General features: G+C 53.3%; 1 protein-coding gene across 9 annotated transcripts in view; it reads right to left on the bottom strand.

The window, feature by feature from the left end:
- The window catches only part of LOC135904002 (ensconsin-like), a 137,393-nt gene that overhangs the window by 98,598 nt on the left and 13,752 nt on the right, over positions 1-25,043 (bottom strand). Inside the window, exon 1 of one of the 9 annotated variants that reach the window (XM_065434519.2) lies at positions 9,010-9,182. The exons of 7 other annotated variants lie outside the window; for them this stretch is intronic. In XM_065434519.2, the coding sequence (XP_065290591.2) occupies positions 9,010-9,052 (43 nt within the window). In that variant the 5' untranslated portion in view covers positions 9,053-9,182. Of the gene's footprint in view, positions 1-9,009; positions 9,183-25,043 lie in introns of those variants that run through there. One more of the 9 variants, XM_065434525.2, reaches the window with a different exon arrangement.

Below are 25,043 nucleotides of genomic sequence, written 5' to 3'. Positions count from 1 at the left end.
GTTCTCGCATTCGCGTGCGGAAAGTCGTGCAGGGGCGGCAAAACCACGAACAATCGGGAACGGTTCGCGTGCGACACGGCGCGCATAATGAGCGCGCTATAGCGGTGCTTGCGACGTGGCAACTGCGCACAAGGCAGCCGTGAGGGGGCCAGGGTCGGTATTTTGTAGCGATGCCTTTTCCCATTCTATGCTTTTTCCGGCTTTTCGCGCTTGGCCACTGGTCAGAGCGACGGTCTGCCCACATTATCAACGCGATCAGGCGGCCGTGTGTGGTGGATGATAAGAATAGCATAGAATAAGGCATCGCTACAAAATTGCAGCCCAGGCCACGTACCACAATCCTGACGCAGCATGCGCACGCCACCAGGGATGAATTGGGCGATTTGTCGCAAGACGGACGGAAGCCGCGAACAGCGAGAAACCAGCGCTGTTGCGACTGTGCTTTACACGTTCGAACGCACGTCTCCGGCAGGATCCGAACGCGCATTCAAAATTAAGCCGCGATCACCCCTCTAGAATAACCGACAAAGCAACGGGCCAGTGCGCGTCGTTTCTCCTCAGAGCGATCCCCAAACTGGTCTGAAAAGAACACATTCACGATCGACTCTGCGTAATCGTGCCAGTTTCACACGCACATTTCAACTTTTCCCGCAGCGAACACTTTTAAACATCCTTGAAGGTTACACCTGTGGCAGATAGCACAGTTGCAGTTCACGTGCTGCTCTACTCAAACAGGCGGATAATACCTGCACAAAAAAATTGAAATGCGTAATCGAATAATTAACAGAAACTCACTATTAAAAGTTTAGCTGATTACATTGCGGTCCATATTGCAATTTACACATTCTATCCGTGGAGTTCGCAACGCGGATCCACTTGGAAGAAATTCTCAAAATGGCACCAGTTTCGAGATATTAATAAACAGCCGAACTTAGCGGATAAATGCATTGGCATTCCAGTTACTATTACCCTTCAATGCGCAAAACGACGTTTTTTAACAAATTAACTGGGACGCCAATGCATTCCTCCGTAAGGTTTGGCAACTAATATCCCGAAACTGGTGTCATCCACAGAATTTGTTACAAGTGGATCCGCCTTGCGAACTCCACGGATAGAATTTGTAAATTGCAAGATGGGCCATAAGGTAATACCCCTGTCACACGGGCACCCGCGAACTCCGTTGAGCATGCAACTCCCTAACGGAGATTGACGGCAATGGAGTTGCGGCGGCACAGCGCGAGCTTTCGACGGGCGCCGCACGGACGGCGCTGCTGCGCTTACTTCCGCGTGCAACTGTTCACGTATACGGTCGCCGTTAAAGTAATCGATGTGCATTTTTTTAACGCAGTATGTAATAACATAAAATCACAGCGGGAATCTTTGCGGTACGTTAGCGCAAGACTTGTTTTCCAAGCATAGCGAAGTTGCAAGCGATGCTGGCCACACTGCGCTCTTGCTTTCGTGCGTGGGCAGAGCGGGTCACGTAGTTGGGCCGGTGCGCTTCGAGTTGCGATTCCGCTGTGTAATCGCGCGTGTCTGTGCGTTCGCGGTGCGCCGCGATCGCTCATGGTGCGTGTCACCCGGAGAATGTCACCCGTACGATACGTGCGGCTCCCGTGCATATAAAAACAAACAAAATGGCGGAACGACGTTTCCCGATGCCGCGTGGCGAAGTATTGGTGTAGAGAGTGCAGGTGCTGATGCCCTTGAAAACAAATTAAAACTTCCATTATGTGGCATATACCCCAAGGCAAAAAAAAAATAATGCTATAATTTGTAAATGAACCAGTTACGACGACTTTACTAGCGTGGTTTTCTGCAGAACTGTAGCTGCCTGGGAACGTGAGTACTCCATCCAACCGTAATGGTCACTGCCGAACTCCTTTCGCCCGAAATCTCCATTTACCTTCCTTGGCGCAAGGGAGATCGTGTGACACGGAGCGCAACTTCATTGGTGTAAAGACGAAGGAGTTCAATGGAGTTCGCGGGTGCCCGTGTGACAGGGGTATTAAACACTTATTTGTGATTTTGTTAATTGGTGAATTATGCATTTGAAATTTCGTGCAAGTATTATCCACCTATTCGAGTAGACCAGCATGTGAACTATATTTAAGCTATCTGCCACAGATGCAACCTTAAAAATGTTCAAAAGTGTTCGCTGAAGCACCCTGCACATTGCCTGAGAAAAATATTGACTGGTTGTCAGAACTCGTGCGCTTCTCTGCCGTGGGAGATGGTGCAAGAGATGCGCGGGGCAGTGCCCCGCGCTGCTCTTCCTCGTTTGCTGCAGGAGCAGCCGCTCTGCTCTTCGCTTGCACGGTGCGCGCATCAATTCTCCCTAGAGCGCTCGGACTGCCATCGGATTCGTGTAGCGTACCGTCGGGAACGTACAAACGCGCACTTGGGTACAATAGCAGCAACATGGAGCGAAGAAACTAGGGCGACGGGACAAAGGCGGCTACAACACGCTTCACGAATCGCTTATACTTCGTACGTATTGTTATCCGCAGCCTCCCTTACTTCCGACACACGCATACCCATTTAGTAAAACCAGCCCGGGACACTCTTTTGCATTCAATCCACGTTACGCTATTTTCTCCCCGTTATTCCCTACCCGGGATCCACCAAAAGCCCCTTCCTAAGAGGCTTGACGCGTTTGGAAGAGGAATAAACGTTGACAACAAAATGGAGCACGGCACTTTCGTGTTCTCGCAGCACCGCACTCTTCGGCAGGCGACACCCAGGCTCGAGAGGCGTGGGTCCCCCGCGCGGGACCTTGGCCCGACGAGGAGAGGCCGCGGCAAGCGGATCTGTCGCGCACTATGCAGATGAGGCGCACCCGCGCAGGAGGCGACAGGTGCACGCGCGAGGAGTCGCCGCCGGAACCACGCAACGTCTCCCACGGCGTGAAACGCTGCGGGCACGGCGGGCTCGCGCCGACGCCGGAACAACCGTATCGCCGAAAGCGGAATCGCCGGCTCACCGTGGATGAGATGCGGACTGACTGGGCGAGAAAGAGACTGCCGCTCGCGAACAGGTGAAGGACCCACGAACCTACGGCAGCGATTCCACAAATTGGGGATCGAGAATATTTCATCACGCGGCGCGCAATGGAGGCCTCTCAAATATAAGCGTTCGTTCGGTCGTCAAGCGGACCTCTCGCGCAGACCCCCCCCCCCCCCCCCCCTCGCGTCGCTTCACGCGGGCAGACGGTGCGCCAGACTCTCGGGAGGGCCACCCCCCGCCGTGTGCGCTGCAGGAGCCGTAACTGCGTCAGTCTGCGGCGCACGACGTAAACACGGCCTGTCGCGACACGCCGCTTTTGCGGTCACGCATTCTCGATCGCCGGCCAGACACGAACCGAGCGGCACCGGCAGCGTCGACGGGCGCTGCGCGCTTCTTGCGGCGGAAAGCTCTCTCGGTTCCCGCCGCAGCCACGCTGCGAGTTGCGCGTGCCACCGACCGAGGAGGAGCCACCAAACGGACGCGCCTCTGCACAAACCAAGGAAAGACAGCGCGCGGATGTGCCGACTGTCTATCCCTGGGGAGAGAAAACACAAGAAAGAAAAACGTGGACAGCCAAGAGACTATTCGTTCTTGAAAGAGAACATTCTGTAATGGCGCTGCGACTATCGAATACACGACAGGACGGTACATGGTACATTTAATATTAAATCTGCGTTTAGTTTACAGTAACTCGTGTCACATAGCCTGGTCGCGCACAGACGCCCAAGCGCGCATGCCTCACACCCCATGGAGTTTCCTACAAGAATTGTTTCCTACAAAATTACTAGAGGGAACTCTGGCGCTGCCGTCGTTGTCCTACCATGGGAATGATGGGAAGTACGTGGATTTGTCTGATCTTCGTGCTTGTGGATTCAGACGTTCTTGTGGCTTTGTATATTACGCTATATAAATATTATTGTCGTATATTTCGGCGCAATCTATATTCCTCGAAGTGCAGAAGACGCCGGGACCGCGTACAATTGCTATTAATTGCAACAATTGAGCTTGTCCAGATAGCCAAATCGAAACGCGCCAAGCGTCTCAACGCACTGACATGCCCGCGATAAATTCATAAGGGCGTTTCATTCGCGTGTCGATACGTGCGTCCATGGCTTAATGGTTTCAATACTAGGCTTCTGTGCTCGAGTCCCTGTGTTCGAATCCTGCCGTCGGGCAATTTCAATGATGTTTATTTAATTACTTATTCCGCAATATACTGCTGAAAATGACGAGTTTACAAAGTCACAAAGCTGATGAAAGCCAAAAGGACGAAGTTTAGGCAAATCCATGTACTTCCCATAATTCCCATGCTGGGACAACCGCTCCCATTGCAGCTCCCGTAGACAATAGCGCCAGAGTTCCCTCTAGTAATTCTTGTAGGAAACACTATGTCACACCCCAACGCAGCGGGGAAGACGAGCCGCCACGCACTCAATTGTCCGCGGTGCCCCACCTCCGCTCGCACCGGGAGTTGTGAAAACACGCCGCGAAATCATTTTTAGGTTCGGTGGGCACGCGCGGCTGTAGCACTCCGGGAGCGATGGATACGTTCCCCTCGCGGGCGCAGGTGCCGAGACGGTGCGTGCGAACGCCTCCCGCGCCTACGCATCATTCGAGAACCTTCTTATATCAGCACGTGCATCAACCGGTGAATGGGGCTGAACGATCGCACATTACGTGCGAAAGGTAAATGCGTCCGTTCTCAGAGGACGACTACAGGCACGCTTGCAAAAGGCCTATGCGCAAATGAGTCACGCTGGCACTTCTATCTTCCCCTCTGGCACTCGACCGTCCGTGCTCGAAGCCTGCGCGGAGTGTCGGTCGCGAGGGGGCGCGAGCTCACAGGCGCCGCCGCCGATGTTTGTTTGCGGTCGGCGCGCCATTTAAATAGGCACAAGGCATGGAGCAAGGAAACATGAGGAGAGGCCCTACCCCGTCCGCGCGCTAGAAAAGTCTGGAGGAAATGACGTAGAAGGTTCTAATTTTTTCTGCTGTTTCTTTTTTATTTCTTTGCTGCAGCGGCCACGCCTTTCGGGTCACAATGGCGGCTTTGTTATTGTTCGGTGCGCTCACACGTGTTGCTCCGCAGGTTTCGTACCGAGGCTAAGGCGCTGTGCGGGCAGGTTTGCGTTGGTCTCCGTGTTTTGTTGCGCTGCGTTATCTGGACCGTGCTCTACCGGATGTTGCTATGGCCAGGTGGGACAGGAGGAACTAAAGTTGGTGAAATTAACGCGCATGCAACGCTGTACGCAATGTACCGAGCCATGGCAATGGCAACGGACGAAGGAATATCCGCGGGAAATGTTGCCCTCTTTCGCGGAATCATGCTAACGTGCTAACGATTGTTTAGTATTGCTGCGGAGCGCGCGCGTCCGAGCAGCCCGCTTGCGCGCAGCGCGGCGTGGTTTCGCGAGAAATGTAAGCAAGAGAGGAGAGCTGGCCCGATAGGCGGAGCAACGCCAACTTCCGGCTTCACTTTATATTCACAAAGAGTGACGTCAGGGCCTCTCCTGAGTTTCCTTCCTCCGTGGCATAAGGAGTGCTTTTTGTTTTGTTTTTGTTTCAGTCAGTCCAGCTTCGTTCGTGATTTTGTGTCATCTCGTTTAATTCTTTTGCCCGTCTTGACCATACAATGACGTCAAGTAGGGGTGAAATGAAAAAAATGGCTGTGGCTTAGGTAAGGTTAAGCCCAGGATGCGAAGCATACTAGCCTTTATTTTAGTTGTTGAACCACTGTTTAGCCTGGTGAACTGCTGTTGCTTGGCTATATTTGCTTCGGCTAGACGAAGAAACAACTCATGCATTACTTCTTCGCCTTCAAGAGTGGAACGCGACAGCGTTCCCGTCGACCCGCCAAGGGGTGTAAGACAATGGGCTACAGGGCAGCGACTACGCGCCCCGCATTGGACGCGGTGAGCGTCGAGCAAAGCAGCGTTCGGCGCGGCAACGAAATGTGCGCCTGAGCAAGAGACGCACGCCTTAGAAACAGCGCGTTTCTAAGGCAACACCGCATTCACTAGAGGCGCTTTTGTACCGCTTTGAAGCGTTGTACTCGTGGCTCAGTGGTAGCGTCTCCGTCCCACACTCCGGAGACCCTGGTTCGATTCCCACCCAGCCCGTCTTGCAAGAGTTGAGCCAAAGCCACTTCTCCTCTGTCGTGACGTCACGGTGTCACGTGATTTCATGGTCACCGCCGCGCCTGAGGAGCTGGGTTGAGCCCTCGTAATATGCTTCGCATAATAACACAATACCAACAAAAGTGAACCCTCCTCTCCACCCGTCCGCGCATGCGTGCCGTCAGAAGTCAGCCCGACGTGCGATTCCGAAGCTCCTCCTCCAAATGCGCAACGTGACACGACGAGAAGAAACAGCGGCCTCGGAACGTCGGAATCGCGGCACTGTACTTGCGGGTGGAATGGGCGATATGTCTGATGGCGCCATCAACGAGAGATGCATCTGAATTGTAGCAAGATAAAAATTTCTGGCCTCGATGTGTTTAAGATGCCGGTTGGAAGTTTTCGCATTATTCCAGCAGTTGCATTGGAAGAAGTATTTGTTCATGTTTACACGCAATATATATATATATATATATATATATATATATATATATATATATATATATACGTCCCGTCACAAGTTTACAGGGCGGCCGGATACCGTCACTGTCGGAAGGCTTCCGCTGCCGAATCCTCCAGACGACTCCACAGAGGCGGAGCGATAGTTGGTCTTTTTTGCTGACAACTTCGACAACTGCCCTAACTCGAGACGTTCGAAACGTCTAGTTCGAATTCCTGGATTAGAAAGGACTTGGCTTTGTATGCCCTCAATCAGAGGCGATAACAGATAACTTTCAGGGCCTGCAACGGTAAGGATGCGGGGTCAAGGTGGAAGGAGCTTGGGAGGCGCGCACGGTTGCAGAGGCGACCGACGCTAAACGCCCGACGAGAATGGCGTCTTCCGCGGATGCAATGACCGAGCCACCCGTGCCAGGTTCGTGGCCCGGGAGCATTGACCCCCGGCTCAGGGCGCCACGCACCGGGGCCACTCCTATTATAGCGACCGGGCGCCCCCTTCCCTGGGGCCAGCTCGGGCACCGCACGGGGGGATCCGCGGGTTTGACTCCCGGAGATTTATGTGCGCATGACACGTGCGCGGCGCCAGCGAAGCTGTAGCCCGTCATGGACTGTTGGGCAACGGTATATTTTCATCATTTGTTAATGGCAGTGAAGATAGCTCTGTGATTACTGTGATATACAGTGACTGATTCGGTTACAACCTCAGATAGAACCTTGTCCAAAATTAAATCTATACGGGACCGCTGTCGAGTGACTTGGATTGGTGTGGCACTTCAAACCAAACTCTTCTAGCACAAACTCGGCGAATCGTTTCTTGTCTAGTTTTTAAACGTTCACACTGAAGTCTCCAACGATGATCGCAAGGGTAATGTCATCACGGCCTGCCCAAGCGAAGTGCGTGGTCATGAACTTCTCGATATCACACTTGGGTGTGCCTGGAGATATACGCACAGTGAATATCACAATTCCGTCTTTCGCTTACACGGTACAGCCATCCCCACAGTCGGTGGCATTGTCCTCTTACGAGTCAAGGGTGTGTGGCTGTACATACATCCTGTCCTTTGCGTATATGACAACGCCTCCTGCTCGTGAGTACATGTGCTGTTCACAAACGATTCCAGTATACCCATCGACTTGAAACAATGCATTTTGATTTATTGATTTCATTAGGCGCGGAATGCTTGAAGCCTGTTTCACCTCCGCCGCGGGTCGGCCCAGTATTGCACTAACTGCATTAACCACATTTTTGCCCACGGACACGACAAATGCACTGGGGGAGTAGAGTTGCACAGCTTCGCTGTAAAGATAGTTACAGCTCTTCCATAATTTGATTAATGCGGTAATCCGCCGCTGCCATAGCCGTACGGCAGCTGCGTTTCGCTGGAAAAAAAAAAAACGTGCACAGCGTGGTGCTTCACCTGCGAGTGCTGCACGCGACACGTCGCGCATCACGTGTGGCGGCGCACTGTCGACCCGGGCCCCTTCATGTCCCGTGCCGGATCCTGGCAACTCGAGTCTCACACGCTACAGCGATATTCTGGATAATTATCGCACTTCGCGCCGACTCTACCCTGGCCCTGCACGCGGTTTGGCGAAAGCAGACGAACGACTACTACTACGCCGCCTTCAGACCAAATCTTTCCTTAGTCCGGCGGTCGCCCGGCACTTCATGCCAGAAATCTCAGGCACGTGCCCGACTTGTCAGGTCCTCGCCGACACCTTTCACGTTGTGGCTTCGTGGCCCGCCACTGCAGTCTCCTTCTCATCCCCTTACCCTATCCCTACTAGAGAGGCTTGGGAGGAGTACCTGCTCGGCTACCTTGGAAGCTCAACGTTCCTTGGTGGCGCACGAGAGGGTAGCGGCCATCTCCAATGGCATCCCGGACTAGGGGCTGCCACTCAGGCGCACAGCAAGCCACTCTCTTATTAACTTCTCGAATAAAATGTCTCTACCACCACCACCATCCCGCCGTCTCGCCGAGTGACAGCACGGCACGATTCTACTCGTTTTTGCACCTCCGATTTGGATCGCAAGTTTTGCAACTTAGACAAGCCATTCAGTCGCACACCGCTAGCGACCATCGACTGATTGATTACGCGAAGGCATCAGACCACGCTGTACCTGCTCCATCGACAGCTTGCAACTATAGCGCGGATGCACGCAGCGTCTGAGAAAGCGCTCCTTCCTAGCGCGGGAACATCGAGAAGGCACGCGATGGCGCAGAGAGAATCGGTGGGCCGAGATCATCCCAGTGGGTGCGCAGAGGTGTGCTGGTGAGACGAATTCCTATCGCGGGCAGAGTCAGTGCTCGCGCGATGGCTGCGACGCCTGCATTGCCTCAGACGATGCGCGCTGGCGGCACGGTCATCGCGGTGCAGCGCGCTACGCTGCCGGGCCGCGAGAGGGGAAGGGAAGGCCGCCGCTCACCGGCAAACTGGACGACGCCGGAGTCGCCGTAGTAGAGCCGCATCCCTCGCTGGCGATCGACGGCCAAGCACGCGCACCGCACACAACTACTGCGGAGGAAGCGTTGCGTGCCCGGAAGCGCGGCCGGCGCGCTAGCGGTAATCCACTGGCGTCGTCCTTTTCCGTCGGTGCGGCTCGACCGGCGGCTGGCGCCGGAATGGGCGCGCGCGGTGGCGCCGCGGGCGACGCTATTTCGAGGTCGGCCCGCCGCGCCTTCGGCCAACAGCTGCGCAGCCCACGCCGCCTGTTACGCATGCCGCCAGCACGCACACACGCACACTGCGCTTATTATACATGCCCGGACGGAGCGGCGCTGCGGCCGCATCACAATGGGCCAGAGAGAGCCATCATGATATCCACAGACCGAGGGGGCGTCATGCAATGGCGAAACGCGTTGTTCCAAAGCAATGTCGACACTTCCTGGGGTCCGTCGAGCCCCGATGCGTTCCTCTTTAGGCCTACCCTCGTAGTCCTTCCCACTAAAATCGATAGCGAGGAGGGAGGCTCGCGTACCTGCTGAGTATGCCCAAACAGTTGAATCCAATTCCGGAGACTTACGTGCCAAAACCCCTATTTGATTATGAGGCACGCCGTACTGGGGGACTCCGGGTTTATTTTGACCACCAGGGAATCTTTAACGTGCCTCCACTGCACGGCGACACGAACGTTGCTGCATTTCGCCCCCAGCTGCCGGGATTTCCGCTTAGCAGCGCAACAACATAGCCGCTAAGCTACCGCGGCGGGTCACATTCAACAGTTACGAAAGCTCATTCCTTTGCAGCAGGTGGCGCCTTCTTGGTGTATCAATGCGGCTTAAGCAGTTAAGACACCGATAACTGCACAGTTTAGTACGAGTGCGTAGCCACATGTGGTCCGACAGAACGTTACATAAACATACAAAAGCTTTAGGAATGTTACATATGTTTGTCACAGGCCTGCTCGCACTCGACCACGATTGCGCTTCTAGGTATTCGCCTCGTTCCTTATAAGGTGCTTCTCCGCTGGCAATAAGTTTTGGAGAGTAAAGCTTACGAGTGTTAACCACACTGTTTCTCGTCAGCATTTGACGACTCGTGCACGCTCGTCCGATCTCGGTGCAAATACGCAGCCGCACGAGTCAGACAAACGGAGCTTCCGAACATCTGCGTTCACCACCCGACACACGTGAAGAGATGAGGCTGCAGCTTGACGAGTCACGGTTCGACGCCATCGATAAAGAATGCACAGACGGGGGCGAAAGTGTTGCCCCAATTGCAAAAGTAGCAGCCTCGGGTGCACACCGAAACGCGATGGGTGCTGCTGCTCCGAGGAAGCTGAGCTACATTTAATGCATCTGAGCGCTTTACACACGTCGTGCGTAAGCCGTACAACGGCAGTGTTTCCGTATAGAAGCACAAAGCGGCGGCGTCCCTTCGCTTCGAAGGAAGAAAAAAAGCCTATTCACTCGGTGTTGCCTTCTTTCCGAGTAGGTCTCTCTCCACTACAAGTACAGAGAAGTGGCACTAAACGGTAGAATTGGCCTCCGTACCGAACCTTTCGCAAGTTGGCCGCACTCCGTCCTCCACAGTACCGTGTGCACGCAGCCTGTGACGGCCGGGAAGCAAATAGCGGCGACGCTTCGAAATTCTGCTGGAAATCTCGGGCCGGTGATTTTGTCTGCGTTTTGCAACGCGGCTTCTGGCCCGCACTGGGACCAAAAACAACGCTGCGACGCACGGCGTGAGAGTACGGGCCACCACGACCGCTAAATAGACGGCCAGTGCGTGTCCGGTTCGGCCGGTTCGCGTAGTCGAGATCTCGTAAGCAGCAACGTTACACTCGGAAACATAACGCAGCAGCATTAATCTCGGCGACATTTCGTCGCAACACTAAACTCGGCGATACATTCGGCGAAAGTAATGCTCTCGCATTTACGCATCATAAGAATTGCTTAGTTGCCCCCACAGTTTTTCCACCAAGCATGGTTCAGGATCCCTTTAGAAGAGGGAAAACAAGTACGAGTTGTGCCAGTATGACCGAGTCGTTATTGTTAAAAGATTGCGCTACGCTATATCGCTTGTGGACAGACGACGGCTGCCGAGTGTTCAGTCGAATGCTCGCGCCAAATGCCTCCCATCGCGACGCAAAACCACGCCACCCCTGCAGCCGCCAGCGCGGCCGTGACGCTGCGCCGAGAAAAACGCACGCGTCGAAGATGTTCCCACGCCACATACGCGCAAAAGCATGGCCGCCAGTTGGCAGGCTATTTGCGCACCGTGCGCGTAGTATTCGCCTCGGCGAACGGCTGCAGGCGCACCGCCGGGCCGCTTCGTGGGCAGCTCAAGCGTATAGTGCAGATCGCATGCCATCAAAAAGGTTCCCACGCGCTCTGCATGCATGCGACAGGCGCCGAAAGTAAGTCATGGCAAACCATGAGCGCTGAAAAAAGCCAGCAGTGTACAAAAGCCTCGCTTTCATTAAAGAGTTTTAGAATAGGGGCCCCAATAGTTTGGAGCCACAAAGAGCTTTGCGGGTGTTAGCGTTGGGGCACGTAGGAGTGGAGAGCTTTAGAATAGGGTTTTACGTTTGCGGATAGCGTCTCGCGCTGACAGCGCCACCACGGCGCCAAAGAAAAGCTGTTAGAAATAATTAAATAAAATGGTAGTGACTACAGTGACGGGGCCCGGCACTTTAAGATCTGTACTACAGTGACGGGGCCCGGTACTTTAACATAATCGTGCACTACAGTGACGGGGCCCGGCACTTTAACATCTGTACTACAGTGACGGGGCCCGGCACTTTAACATACACACTGCAGTGACGGGGCCCGTCTCCTTAACCACAGACGGGACCGGCACTTTACGTCGACACTGTAGCGACGTCAATGGCCGCACTTCTTTCAAACATTCTATGCAAACAACTTCGAGCACTTCACGGCAGGCAGTGAACTTTATTAAGGTCCTGAGGAGCGACTCCGAAACCCCCTTATGAGGGAGGGGGCCGCCGCGAGCCGTTCCGACGTTGGGACGGGCAGGCCGTGCCTGACCGCCTCCTCCCACTCTTCATCCGTGGTGAGATGACCGTGGTCCCGTAACGAGGGACACCGCCAGAGCATGTGTTCTAAAGTGCAGAATGTATATCCGCAATCCGGACACCTGCCCCGCACGGACGCGGCGTTAGGTTGCCCCTGTGATCCACCACGGCCGCCGCGAACCGGTCGGACGAACCGTATTGGGCGACGTCGACGAACGCGACCGATCGTGGTTCGTCGGCGACGGATCCGAGAAGTGCGGCCCGGGCCCGGCGTGTGCCTACATTGCGTTGCGGGTGCACGTTGCGCGGGAACGGCGAGACCGTGACGGCCTCCCGCGACCACGCGTCGAGCACGCACTGCCTTTCCCTGACGGGTTAAAGTCCAGCGGACTAACTAACTAACTAACTAACTAACTAACCCAACCTCATCGAAAGTGTTGTGGAACCCCAGCTGCATGAGCTTCTCGGTGCTGGCGCCTATGGGGATGCCAAGCACTTTACGGACCGCGGTATTTTATTCCAGTACTGTCCACAACACCACGTGAATTTCACGATGTCAGCAACTTCCGTGCAGTAATCGAATACATGATTGCACACATACGGATCGAACGACCGCAATGGGTACTTGTCCACGAATGTACAATCTTTTGCGTATGCACTGTAACACGTATGATGATTATAATAAAGAAAGTTCACTCTAATGGAAGGGGAACGGTAAAAACACATTTAAAAAGTCACGGCCCATGTTCCTGCTTGTGAGCACCTGACAATCAATATTCTACTGAATTAAGAAAAAGAAGCAGCGGGTAATTGCTCGCTTAGAAGACCGATAAACATGCAGTTCGATGAAATTTGAGAAATAATGATATTGAAGCTTCCAAGACTTTAGAAGAAAAGAAAAAGAAAATTAAGACTGAATCATCGCGACGGAACATCACAAGTCGCTGTAGGCGTCGAAGACCCCTGGCTATAACGAAATTATTTTTGAACAGCTCCGATAGTGTCCATGCAACAATGGTAGCTTGCGTACTGTCAAATGCTCATATGCTGCGGCATAAAGCTCACGGCACGGTGCGAAAACGTGCTCGGAGCGAAAGCGAAACATTGCGCGAGCACATGCATGCAGACGCGAAGTCTGTCACCGCGAACCCGTGCGATCGCTGCATTGCAGCTTCATTCTGTTATGCTACATTTATTTACACAGACAGCCATCCCACTATAAGAACATATTTCACATAGTTTTCTCAGCGATTGCTTACGTTTCACGCAAACCGGTTCGGTGGAATCGATTGCGGCGACCGCTCGCAGTCCCAGCTTACTGTACGTAGTAGGCAAAGAGATAGCGTTTGTAAACCATTATGTGCTTTCTGTTTGTCCAACATGATTATTTTAAAGGTAAAATACTGCCATTTCGAGAGTACTTGCAAAATTGTTCAGGAGGGCTGCCGCGTAGTATGTTTATTTAACCTTTATTTAACGCCGACGCATATGAGGCGCTTCCGACAGATGGCGACTCCGTAAGTCGACCTCGCCCCCATAGTGACGGCCCCGTCGGTGTAGTGTTGTTGTTAAAGCGACGGGCCCCGTCACCGTAGTGAGGATGTTAAAGTACCGGGCCCCGTCACTGTAGTGCAGATGTTAAAGTGACGGGCCCCGTCACTGTAGTCACTACCAAATAAAATATACCATTTTATGATAAAATATTAATTTTGACTTTCGTGTATTCCCCTGCAATTACAATTTAGAGGTTATTCTGTAAGCAGCTTAGTTTTGAGCAAACCAACTTTACTAGCCTTCACCAGCCAAGCTTAGCCGTGTTAGGCCTACAAGCCATAAAATCCGCAATCGAATTCGGAATTAGCGGCGTCTAATGAATCAATCTTCATAACACGCGCTAGTTGAGAGAAAGCGATAACCGCAGTCACTTCTCCTAGCTTGCGAACTTCACGCGTTACCGCGAATCGAACCCAGTCGGGTGCTAGGTTAGAGCCGTCGCTTCGATGGGTGCCGTCATGTTTGCCGACGCAAAACTTTTGGGGCCGCTATTTGGGCTCCCGCTAAATCGGTGAAATAGCGTTCCCAACGCAAAACCCAATGGCAGTTTGCGTCTTGCGCATGCGCAGTGGCTTCGACGCTATTTCTTTGGGGCCCCAAAATGTTTGGGGCCCATATTCTAACACTCTCTATTTATGCACACCTTTATTTCCGTATACTGCCTGCGAGATGACCTCTCGAAAGCTTCGGTCACCGCCAAAGCTGCCCCCTGACGCAGCAAAGGCGATGCAAACAATGATAGAGGAAGCACGATATGCGGTGTCCAAAACCCGACGCCTCTGACGTGTTTCCTGCTCCCGCAGTAGCTTCCACCCGCACGCGACCAGCAAAAGCAAAGCCTTCAAAGATCTGCACTGTTTATCCACACAATGTTGTGTGCGCGCTGCAAAGTCCGGAAACGACTCTGCACATCGTCACGGAATGCCAAGATGTTCACCCAGCGAGAGGATTAACTGGTCACCGATCGAGGTGAGAGAAGGTTAGAGCATGCGTGGAAAGAAAGCGAGGAAGAGAGTGATATATAACCAATGCAAGCGTAGGTAATGTACAACGCAGTGATAGCGGTTGCAAATGCACAAAATCGAAATCAGATAGGCAAAAGGCTACAGCGATAGATGCAGTGAAATCTGATTAATTAAACAGGCTGGGTGGCTATTTGTCCGCACAGTTGAGGAAACGCCGACAGCGCATAGGCGGCGCCAGCGGACGCTGTTTGTTTGGTTATGCCGACGAATATTTAAGAAATTATATATATATATATATATATATATATCCTCATAGCCCCCACTTCCTTAATTGCAAGTTTTGGCCACGTCTCCGCGAGTGCCCGCACGTGAGTGAGTGGAGGGGCAAGCGCGCCCGCGTGCGCAAGATACATTTACTACGTCCTTTTGCTGCACTGCATTTAGACATAAGCATGGATATTTCTTGAACGCTACAGAAGTACTCATCACGAACTGAAACGAATGGCGGTGCACAGGTATATGTTGTTCGTTAGCACGCCGCCGGTATGCGAACGGGCGATGCGTGTCCAGTGTATACAGCCGCTTATTCTACGAGAGCAACTATTTCCATGCGCACCGAGCGAGGAAGCGCTTCTTATCTGTGCCCCCACGAACACGACATGTGAGAGGAAGTGCGCGGAGACGTGGGAATTACCTCAGAATTCGTCCCAATAAAAACAACGGCAGAGAGAGCGCTGACGATTCCATCCTCACGTGCCAATTTCAAGCGCGCTCTGTACTGTCGGCTTCTTTCTTCCTACGAGTTGCACACTAAAGGATGTTTTACAGCGAAGCGGTTAAGGGCTACTTTCACGAGGATCGTGTCCGTGTGTTAACACAAAACCATCGTCAGGATTGGCTCCAGCAGCGTCGTCTCCTTCCACAGCTGGCTCGTTGGCGCCGCTCGGCGCGAACGCGCTCGTGCAAGTGCTCCCGCGTTCGTCGTCGCCACTGATTAATTGGAGTGTTGCGCGTCTTTACGGTACGCTCCGCTTCGAGCTGCCCCGCTAAGCCACATCGGAGCGGCGGGCGATTTTCACGCTTTTAGTTGTACGTTAGCGGAGCGGAGCGGACCTTTGGTAGTTGCAGCGCCCCCTGGCCAAATTCAGGGTAATGAAAGAAAATAAATACACCTATTGATCACTCTTATATAGTAAAACGTATATATGAATATATATAACTTATTTCTCCATGAAGTATTTAGACGTGCGCTTGCAATGCGTTACCGGTCCATTTTATCCAATGGAAAATAAAGCGCCGTCTTGGGGAACGCCACGTGATAGCCAGCGCGCTTGCTTTCTGCATCCAATCCAATCCTTTCTGACGCCAACGCTAGCCAAAGCGCTGCGCGGCAACGCTCCGCTCAGGCAGCTTCTAAGCGGACCGTGTTCCTCGCTCCACTAGCCCGCTTAGGGCTAAGCGGACGGCGCATCCGCATTCGCGCTTCCGCTCCGCTTAGCGGAGCGTAAACAGGCTAAAACTAAAACACTCTATTAAGAAACACACAGACGTAACCAATTTTACAGCGAAGCTGTTAAGGGCTAGCACCCCCCCTCCCCCCCCCCCCCCCCCCCCCCAAGATCGTGTCTGCGTGAACACACAGAACTCCCCACATGTCGGCCGATCTCGAAGACAGTGCAAAACCGGGCAGTCCCGCGGCGGAGGTGAAGCAGGCGTTAAAGGGGGCATGACACGGTCACCCAACAATTTTCGGTTTCCCGCGAGACATCGTAGCAGCAGAGGGTTTATGATGGCTTACACGCATAAAAACTGGGCAGTAAAAGTACACTTCTGTCCAAAATATGAGCTAGAACTCGCTGGCTCTCAGCTCCGCCTTCCGGCGCCCACCGCCATATTGCCAACGCATGTGTGACGTCGTGCGCTACATGGAACCGAGCCATCGTGTGCTGCAAAATCAGCCACCGCGCCATCTGAGGTGGGGACACTGCTGCCGTTTCTTGCCATATTTGCTCCAGATGTCGCGTGCCATGTCTTCGGCACTGTCAACTTCACGTGATGAAGCAACCGAGGAATCTTAGAGCAGAACATGCAGCGATGGTGTATTTTGACCTCGACCTCATCGCCACCAGCTCAAGTAACGAAACACGGCCTCCGAGATTTGCACGCGCCGGCTGGCTTGCGCAAATCTCGGTGGTGTTACGGTTGGCATCTGGCACCACGTGCAGAAAGGAATTTCACCCGACCTTCTCCCACCATGCCTCGTCGAAATGTAGCGTGACTTCCTAATTCGCCCATGACCATCTCGAGTGTCTGCCGGAAGCCCCGCAGTGTTTACAGGCCTCTTCTCTTTTTTTTTTGTGTGTGTGTGTGTGTGTGTGCGTGTGTGCGTGCGTGCGTGCGTGCGTGCGCGACTTTAGAGGGACCATTTCCTCAAACGGTCAAACTCTACAGGAGAACTTTCACAAACCAGCAATGCGCAAAAGAGACGGGCAAGCGTATACAATTCCAGGAGGCTCGGTACCACCAGAGACGTGGTATAACCTGAGGCGGGGCCCTCTTTCCGTCAATCAGACTCTGTGCCGCTCACGTGACGTCGACGGAAGCAAGATCCTTCCCACGATTGTAGAGAGCCTATTTAAGGGACTCCGAAATGTACTTTTAATCCCTTCATTCTCTTCTCATCATCTTTTATCAACCTTTGAATAAATCGTGCAAGTTTCGCACTAGAAATCGTCTCGTCCTTGCCCGGTCGCCATGGTCTACCGGATGCGTGCAGCCCACCGACAACGCCACGCTACCCAACAGTAACGTCGGTCGAGCTTCGATAGGCAGGCGTCGCTACAACTCGGCAGCAGTACGATACGCTACCCTGGAGTACACAACAGTGGCCATGGACGAAGACCGCGTAGTAAACGTGGTCAACATAGATGGCGACATTGGTGTTGCGCTTAATGCTGTTGGCGCTTTTCCGCGCTCTTGAGCACCGCGTAGACATCCGTACACGGGAGGCGAAGTCTGCTGATGCTACTTCGTACAATGCAAATTGTTAGGCCCGTAGATTGTTTGCTGGCATGCATTTCTCGAGGATCCGTACTTAATAAAACTACGATGTTGTTAAGCTGCCGCGCCTTCCCACCACGACTTTTTTTCCCCACTGTAGTTGCGTGCAGCGTATGAGTGAACAAATGCCCGCGCACATGTGTCCGCGGCGCAAGGATTTAGCGCGATGTACGCTTTGGCTGAACTTTCACTTGAACTTGCTTGATATCGATAAAACAAATAGCAAGGCTACACTTGGCCGGGCCGCTGCCTGCCGCATGGGTCGGTGCGGCAACACGGTCGGCATCGCATTGGCCGCAGCCTCAGCTTTTTCGCGGGTATCCCAAACTCGGCGGGCAGACGCAAATCGTCGTCGTAGCTGTCTGGCGTGAAGTGTTGCCAGAACAAAACAAAAGCGTCAGATGAACGCCAGTCCTTCCTGCCCGCACTCATCTCGCAAGCCGCAATTACGCTTGACGGGCTCCTCGGAGAAACTGAAGAACGATACGGAACACTCCTTGCTCCGCTTGCTCGGGCAGCCCAAAGCACCACATAGGCACCGCTGTGGCACTGTTTCAGCCGCTGCAATTTGAACAATTCCAATGGAAAGCTGAACAAAGCAGAAGTTTCCCGCATGCGCGCACAGCTGCACACGCCGATTCTTCGCCGGAATTTACAACATACAGGCGCTGGCTCGGCAGGCATGCAGCCTGTGACACCACGGCTCGGGAGCGTGCCAGTGTTGCCCCACTGCCTTGCCGTTCGAGTGTAATAAAAAAAATTCATTTAACAAATTGCGTGCTCGCTCAAATGCGCTAAAGTTTTGCCAACGTGTTCTTAAACGTACAAAGATTGTCTCACACAATACATATTACGATCGAAAATTGGGTGTCAAGCCCCCTTTAAGCACTCTCCATAAGTGAACCGATTCCGAAGATTGTGCAATGCCGGGCCGACCCGCGGGGGACGTGCAGTTCGCCATTACGGGGCCCACATACACAGCTTCGCTGGTCATCATTCTTCACAGAGTGGAAGGGCACTGAGCTTTCTTTTTTCCCCTTGTTTAAACAACAGCTTCATGTTTTCCCGCCTAATCAGGGTCACGCTCTCAAATCGAAGGTGTACGTACTGGGAGGAGAAAAAAAAAAACGTGATTTCTCGGTAGCCCAGTTTTAATGTTGTAATGTCGGTCGCCAAGAAGACGACAAAACAGATCGGCGCGACGTACCATCTCGCACGCACTAGGGGGAACAAAAGAGAGCGGTTCTGGGTCACCGCGGGGAAGCCAGACAATCGTCCCGGGGCGGCAGCACACCGACGGACGGCCGTTCATCCCCTCCTCTGGAGCGAGGCGTCCTTCGAGACGCGCTGGCCCGTGCACGCGGGCGAAGGGCCGCGGATCAATGCGCGCCGCCGGTCACTCAAATTATGGCGCACAACTGCCGGCTTGCAAGAGCTGCACGCGCCTGAATGCGTGCGTCAGCGCTCTACCGTCGAGCACCCAACTCGTGGTCTCGGTCGTGTCGCGCGCCAAGTGTACCCGAGTTGTTACCGCAGGCGCGATTTATTTAACTGTAAGGCTTAAATAAACGGTGCTGGCAGATGGAAATCAGAAAGTAGCGTGCCACTTGATGAGGGCCAGTTGGTTCATATTTAGAACTGAGGTTAAACAGCGGGAATTAAACAGGGACACAGAAAAACAAATACAGCGCTTGTCTGTGGTATTTGTGTCGTTGTTTAATACGCGCTGTTTAACCTCTGTTCGAAAAAAATTAGCGCGTGCGCACTCCTACAGAACTCTCCAAAGGGGCGAGCAATCTGCGCCTACGTAACGCAGACCACACGTAGACGACGAAGCGGCGGCATTCACGTTCACTTCCTTCCAAGGCCGAGGAGGTCGCGGGACACGAACTGCCGGACTTTCACAGAGCGATACCCGTGCAGCGAGCGATGCGGGGGAGCTGCTGCTGCGCCCACACGGCCAACGAACTCTAGGCTGCTGCACAACCAGGCGACGAGATTGGCTTCCGCCAACGTTCGGTTGCGCTCGACACGCGCTGTCGCGTGGCGCAGCGCGGCGCAGGCACGCGCCAAGACGAAAGCGCACGAGGATGGCGAGCGACGAGTACGCGCGCGCTCTGTGGCTGCGGCCGTGCGCGACAAGCCGCTCGCACACAGTTACGCAGCTGGAATACGCGGCTGGGGCGAGTTTGGTCACGATGGGTCGCCGACGCGATACGGCGCACGCTGCCCGACACATCGAAAACAGTGCCGCGTTTAGACTCTTTTTATTATCGTTTCTTTTTTTTTTGCCTTCAATGAGGGGGGGGGGGGAGGTCCGGGACCCCTAAAAATCTAGAACAAAAATACTCGCCGGCGATGGAGTGCCCTAAATATTTAATAAATAGCTTTGAACAACCAGTTTAGGCTAAACTTCTACTTTGTCGTTACGTTAAGACACAGAAGGTATAGTGATCTGGAAGCAGGACACTGCGACGTTTTCCAAAACAAGGGAACAGTTCACAGGAAGGTGGAGGCTTGATTTAACAGTGCTCGAACCAAGCAATGTCGCTGAAGCGAACATTTCGACAAGGGGACTTGTGTTTGCCAAGGCAGCAATTCACGAAGTCCCCTCGACGAAATTAAAGTTGGCTTCGGCGACATACCTTGCTCGAGCAGTGTTCATCGTGACAACGTTTTGACACTCGCTACAACTCGCTCGGTCGATCATCTCCTGCCGCTACATCACAACGGGTAGCAGCGTATGCAGGAGGCGACCGCGCGAGTGTCAAACGTCGCTGGTCCCACCACTCCGAGTCGTGCCACAACAACCACCTGGCGAACGAAACCGAACCTAAAACTAAAGCTAAGGCATGCCAGTATTTTTTTCTCGGGCTTAGGGGTTTAAGAACGTTTCGAAAATAGGTCAGCACACCTTCAAACATCAAGGGGACGTTTAGTTCTTGCCACAGGTTTCAGCGTCACTGCACCTCTAATGTCAGGCAAGTAAAGGACAGGAAGATAGTATAGCATAGAGACAGAGTAAAGATCAAACAGGGCTGTTTAGATACATATATACAACACAGCGACTATAGGCAGATGTTTATGCATATATACAATGGGTGTGCTTCAGTTCTGGCCACGCATTGGAGGCAGTACACGTTAACAGATAAGACCGCTTCGATCACAAGAGAAGATTTGGAAGACGTCTTCGCGACTTGACACCTAGAGTCGACAAGAAAACGCTAAGGAAAGCACATATTATTGCTGCGTTGTTCTTTGTCTTATTAACATTAAGCGCGTAAGAAAGCGTGCGTGCGCCCTTATATATAGGCAGAGGACCTCCTACGCGTTTCCAAGCATTCTCCTTAGCCGCCATCTTGTTTGGACAGCAGCCTGCACAGTTTTTGGTTTCGATACCGTCTTCGGGAAGCTGTCTTTTCTGCCGGTTTAGCCAGGCCTAGAACGAGAGTAAACGTGGCCGCTGTCTCCTTAGCTGTCTATTTAGCCGTCTACGGCAACTAAGTATTGGGGCGCAGCCTGTAGTTCGCTCGTGAAGCGACTTTCGCGACCGAGTCCCCGCCCATCGGCACTGCTCGTAGGTCCGCACGCCTCGCGATCAACGCTGAGCGTAAAGGACTGCAGTGCACGGCGGGGCCGCGACAGCGCCCTGGAAACCTCGGCTACGCACGGCAGCGGCACGAAGGCCACAACAAAACTGCACGGCCGCAGCGATAAAGTTCGCCACTGCAGGCATGGTCACACATGACAAGTCAAATCGAGTGTGCCATCAATTCATTCTACCAGCACTGACCTATGGGGCTTTTTAAAAACACTAGGACAAAAACACTCGAGAAGTTAAGGAACGCCCATAGAGAATGAAAATGAAAATCAAAGGGGTAATGTTAAGAAGCAGGGAGAGGGTAGTATTGGCCTCGAGCTCCACCACTGGAAAAGCTGGCGCCACCGTCGGCGTGACGTGCTATTAGGAATCACGTGGACATGGCGGCCGCGTCGGCTGCTTCGGGAGCGCCGAAGCAAGCTGAAAACGAAAGTTTAAATTCCCTCCTACGCTGCGGTCCTCATTTAGTGGTGAGATTTTCTCGCTTCGAATGTCTCCTTTACAACTCTTGAAAGCACTACAATAGGTAGTGGCTGCCTTTGAAGGCGCGCAACACGGTAGGCTACTGCTCGGTGCCGCAATGCCACGGCACCGAGCAGTAGCCGCGTTGCTTCACATAGCAACGGAGCCCGGTGTCAGCCTTATTCACACGTAGCCGGAGGTCAAGCTGCGTGAAGCTTGGCTCGCGGAACATAAAACCGGTCGACAGTCATCGGCTACAACTCGGGTATGCAGCAAGCACAGACGCGAGGAAGATTTCTGCTGCAGCGCCGGGTCTGTGATCTTCGGAAAACGCGCAATGAGACGCTCGCCCGAGTCCGCTACCCGACTAATGTCATGACGGTTTGGTCGATGAACTTGTCGATGCTATAGATACTAGCAAGTTCACTGGAGTGGAATGGGAGCGTAAGAAGCACATTATAAAAACGTATGACATAAGGTCATGTTTGTGTTATGAATTAATGCACTGGATTACAAAGAAGAAGAAGCGGGAAATCGCACGCTGAGAACACCGATAAACATACAGTGCGACGCAACTCGAGAAATATTGAAATGTCCAAGAATTTAGAAGAAAAAAAAAAAGATTGAATCGTCGCAACGGCACATCCCCGTAGGCGTCAAAGTTTCTAAAATGAAATTATTTTTGAACAATTCTGATAACGCCCACGCAAAATGGTTGCTTGTATACTGTCAAATGCTCATATTCTGCGGCGTAAAGCTCATGGCACGGTGCGAAAACACGCACGCGGCGAAAGTGAAACAGTGCGCAGACAAGCAGTCGGTCGCTGCGAATCTGTGCGATCGCTGCATTAAGGCTTCATTCTATTAAGCTCCATTTAGTTATACAAACACTATAAGGGCATATTTCACATAGTTTGCTTTCAGCGTTTACCTACCTTTCGCGCAAGAAGCCGGTTCGGGAGACTCCATCGCGGCGACCGCGCGCAGTGGCGTTCACTGTACGTATTCGGTAAAGAGATATAGCGTCTGTAAACGATTCTGCATTTTCAGTTTGCCCAAGATTATTATTTAGACAGCAAAAAACTTCTCTCAAGTACTTACAGAAATGTCCGGGAGAGCTCGCGCGTGGTGTTTTCTGTGAGCGCTGACAGCAAAACCTATGAGGAGCGCGCCGCGTGATCCCTCATACTACGCCAGCCGGGCGCTTGCGATAGATGGCGACTCCGTAACTCCTCGCCGCCAATAAGGCCAAATGGAGCAGGTGATATCCTACAAAACTAATATTAACTTCTGCTTACTTACAAGGCAAAACCACGATCTGATTACGTGGCACGCCTCACACACACGCTTGTTTTCTACCACCTGAGATTCTATGACGTGCATATCCCAAGGCGAAGTGCACGAGCGGTTACTGCACCCCGCCCCCCCCCCCCCGAAATACAGCAGCCGCGGCCGGGATCGAACCCTCGACCTAAGCAGCGCGACGGCCACTAAGCTAGCGCGGCAAATGGCTGATAATCTGGCCGAGATTAAGCGCAAGTGGAGTTGGGCAGGTCGTGTAATCTGTACAGAGAAAATATCCAGTGATCTATTAGAGCCCCAGAATGGGTGCCCAGTGAAGATAAACGTCGCCGAGGGCAGCAGACGGTGGGACGAGATTAGGGAATTTGCACGCATAGGACGGACTGGGCTGAAGACAGTGGCCATTGGGATCGCCGAGACTTTTGTCCCGCAGTGGACATAAAATATACGACGACGATTACAACGAGAAGGTACAGCCGGCCCACGGGTGTCTAAATGACACACGTAAAGTAGCAAAGACTGCACCTTCGAACTCCGAGCTGTGTGCCTAGGTTGGCAAGACACTGGCGTCTTTTAGTAGTGGGCCGCAAATTTATTTTGGCCCCAGCAACACCACCTGTTTCATGGCACCACAGGCGAGCGAGTTCTCGGGCAATCCGCGACGGCCGAGGTGTCCCCGGGGCAGCGCTCACCGTCCCAAAGTGACCCTCAGCGAGACACCGCGGCCATTGGGATCGCCGACTCGCGTCAAGGGCGGTGGTGCGCGTGCGTCTCGGAAGGCCGGACGCACGCGGTGGCGTCGAGACCGGCGCGCAGACGGACGGCGCCGACCGGAAAGGCCTACCACGCGAGGCGCACAGCGAGAGCCCATCGGCGCCGCACCAGCAGGCAGCGTCGGCCCAGACGCCCACCGCCGGCTCTTCCGCGTGGGCCCGCGTCGGCGGCACCTAAGTCGAGATGGTCGCCTCGATGAGCGCACGCATTATTTCGACAAGGCGATGTCGGCCGTCGAATCACTACGCTCGATCGGCGCGAGCGGAACGTGCGCCTCAACACCGTGGGTGAGGGGCGCCGTGGTCGAGAACCGCGGCCCCGCGATCGGCAGCAGAGCTCACGCGAGCGGGCCCGCGCACGATCGAGGCAGTGCGCACACCCGCATGCGCAATGGCGGCCCACGAAAGCGACGCTCGAGCGCCCAGACCCCCGGTCGAAGGCGGGCACTCGACGCGCGGCGGAGAGGTACGCGCAGGTTTTGCATGGCTTCCCACTTTGCAAAGATTACGTGAAACAAAAAGAAACCCGAATTCCTGAGCTATCCGGCCTGCCGCTGGCGGATATAACGACATGACGTAACCCGACCGCCGACTTGTGGGCCGGTGGATGACTGCCAGAAACCAGTTGCCTGGCGTCGCATCCATCTGAAACCGAAGGTGCTTCAGAACGCGCCCCCCGGCAGCGGTGCACGTGACCGTCCTGGTCGGACGCAGCGCGGTTGCTATATTTTAAGACCGCAAGCGCTGCAAGCGTATCGAAGCTACATAACTAGACCGTATGCGTGCTTTTTTTTGTACACCCTACGGCCACCAAACTCTCTTATAATACAGCAAACGTACTGAGCAAGATGGGTGAAAGAATTTGATTGCTCTAATTCTTTAACTCAAAACTGGATGTACGCGACACCGTGTGCTATGCATATGTTGCCTTTTTCACTCGCATAATGTCCTCAATAATTTTACACTATTCGTGACCTCTCGTGTGAATGTGCGCGTATTTTCATTTTTGCTTTTGTTTTTACTTATTTTCTCAGACAGCCTAAGATGATGTCGCATAGTGCAATGCTACTTAACTGTATGTACACAAACATTGCTTTGTGTATACTTTCGAATTGACTATGACAAATAAGCATGTTGAAATATGTATGAATTAACCTCGCTCTGTCTGGGCCTCGCACCGGCGTGCGTTTGTGTGTGCGCGCATGTGTGCCTCCTATCTATGAGGCTACTGTTTAGTTTTGTATTATAGGGTGTTTTTCTTTTTGG

Source organism: Dermacentor albipictus, chromosome 5 (genome assembly GCF_038994185.2).
Source record: "Dermacentor albipictus isolate Rhodes 1998 colony chromosome 5, USDA_Dalb.pri_finalv2, whole genome shotgun sequence".
NCBI lineage: Eukaryota > Metazoa > Arthropoda > Arachnida > Ixodida > Ixodidae > Dermacentor > Dermacentor albipictus.
The sequence above is the reverse complement of the archived record's forward strand: the minus strand, read 5'-3'. Positions and strand labels throughout refer to the sequence as shown.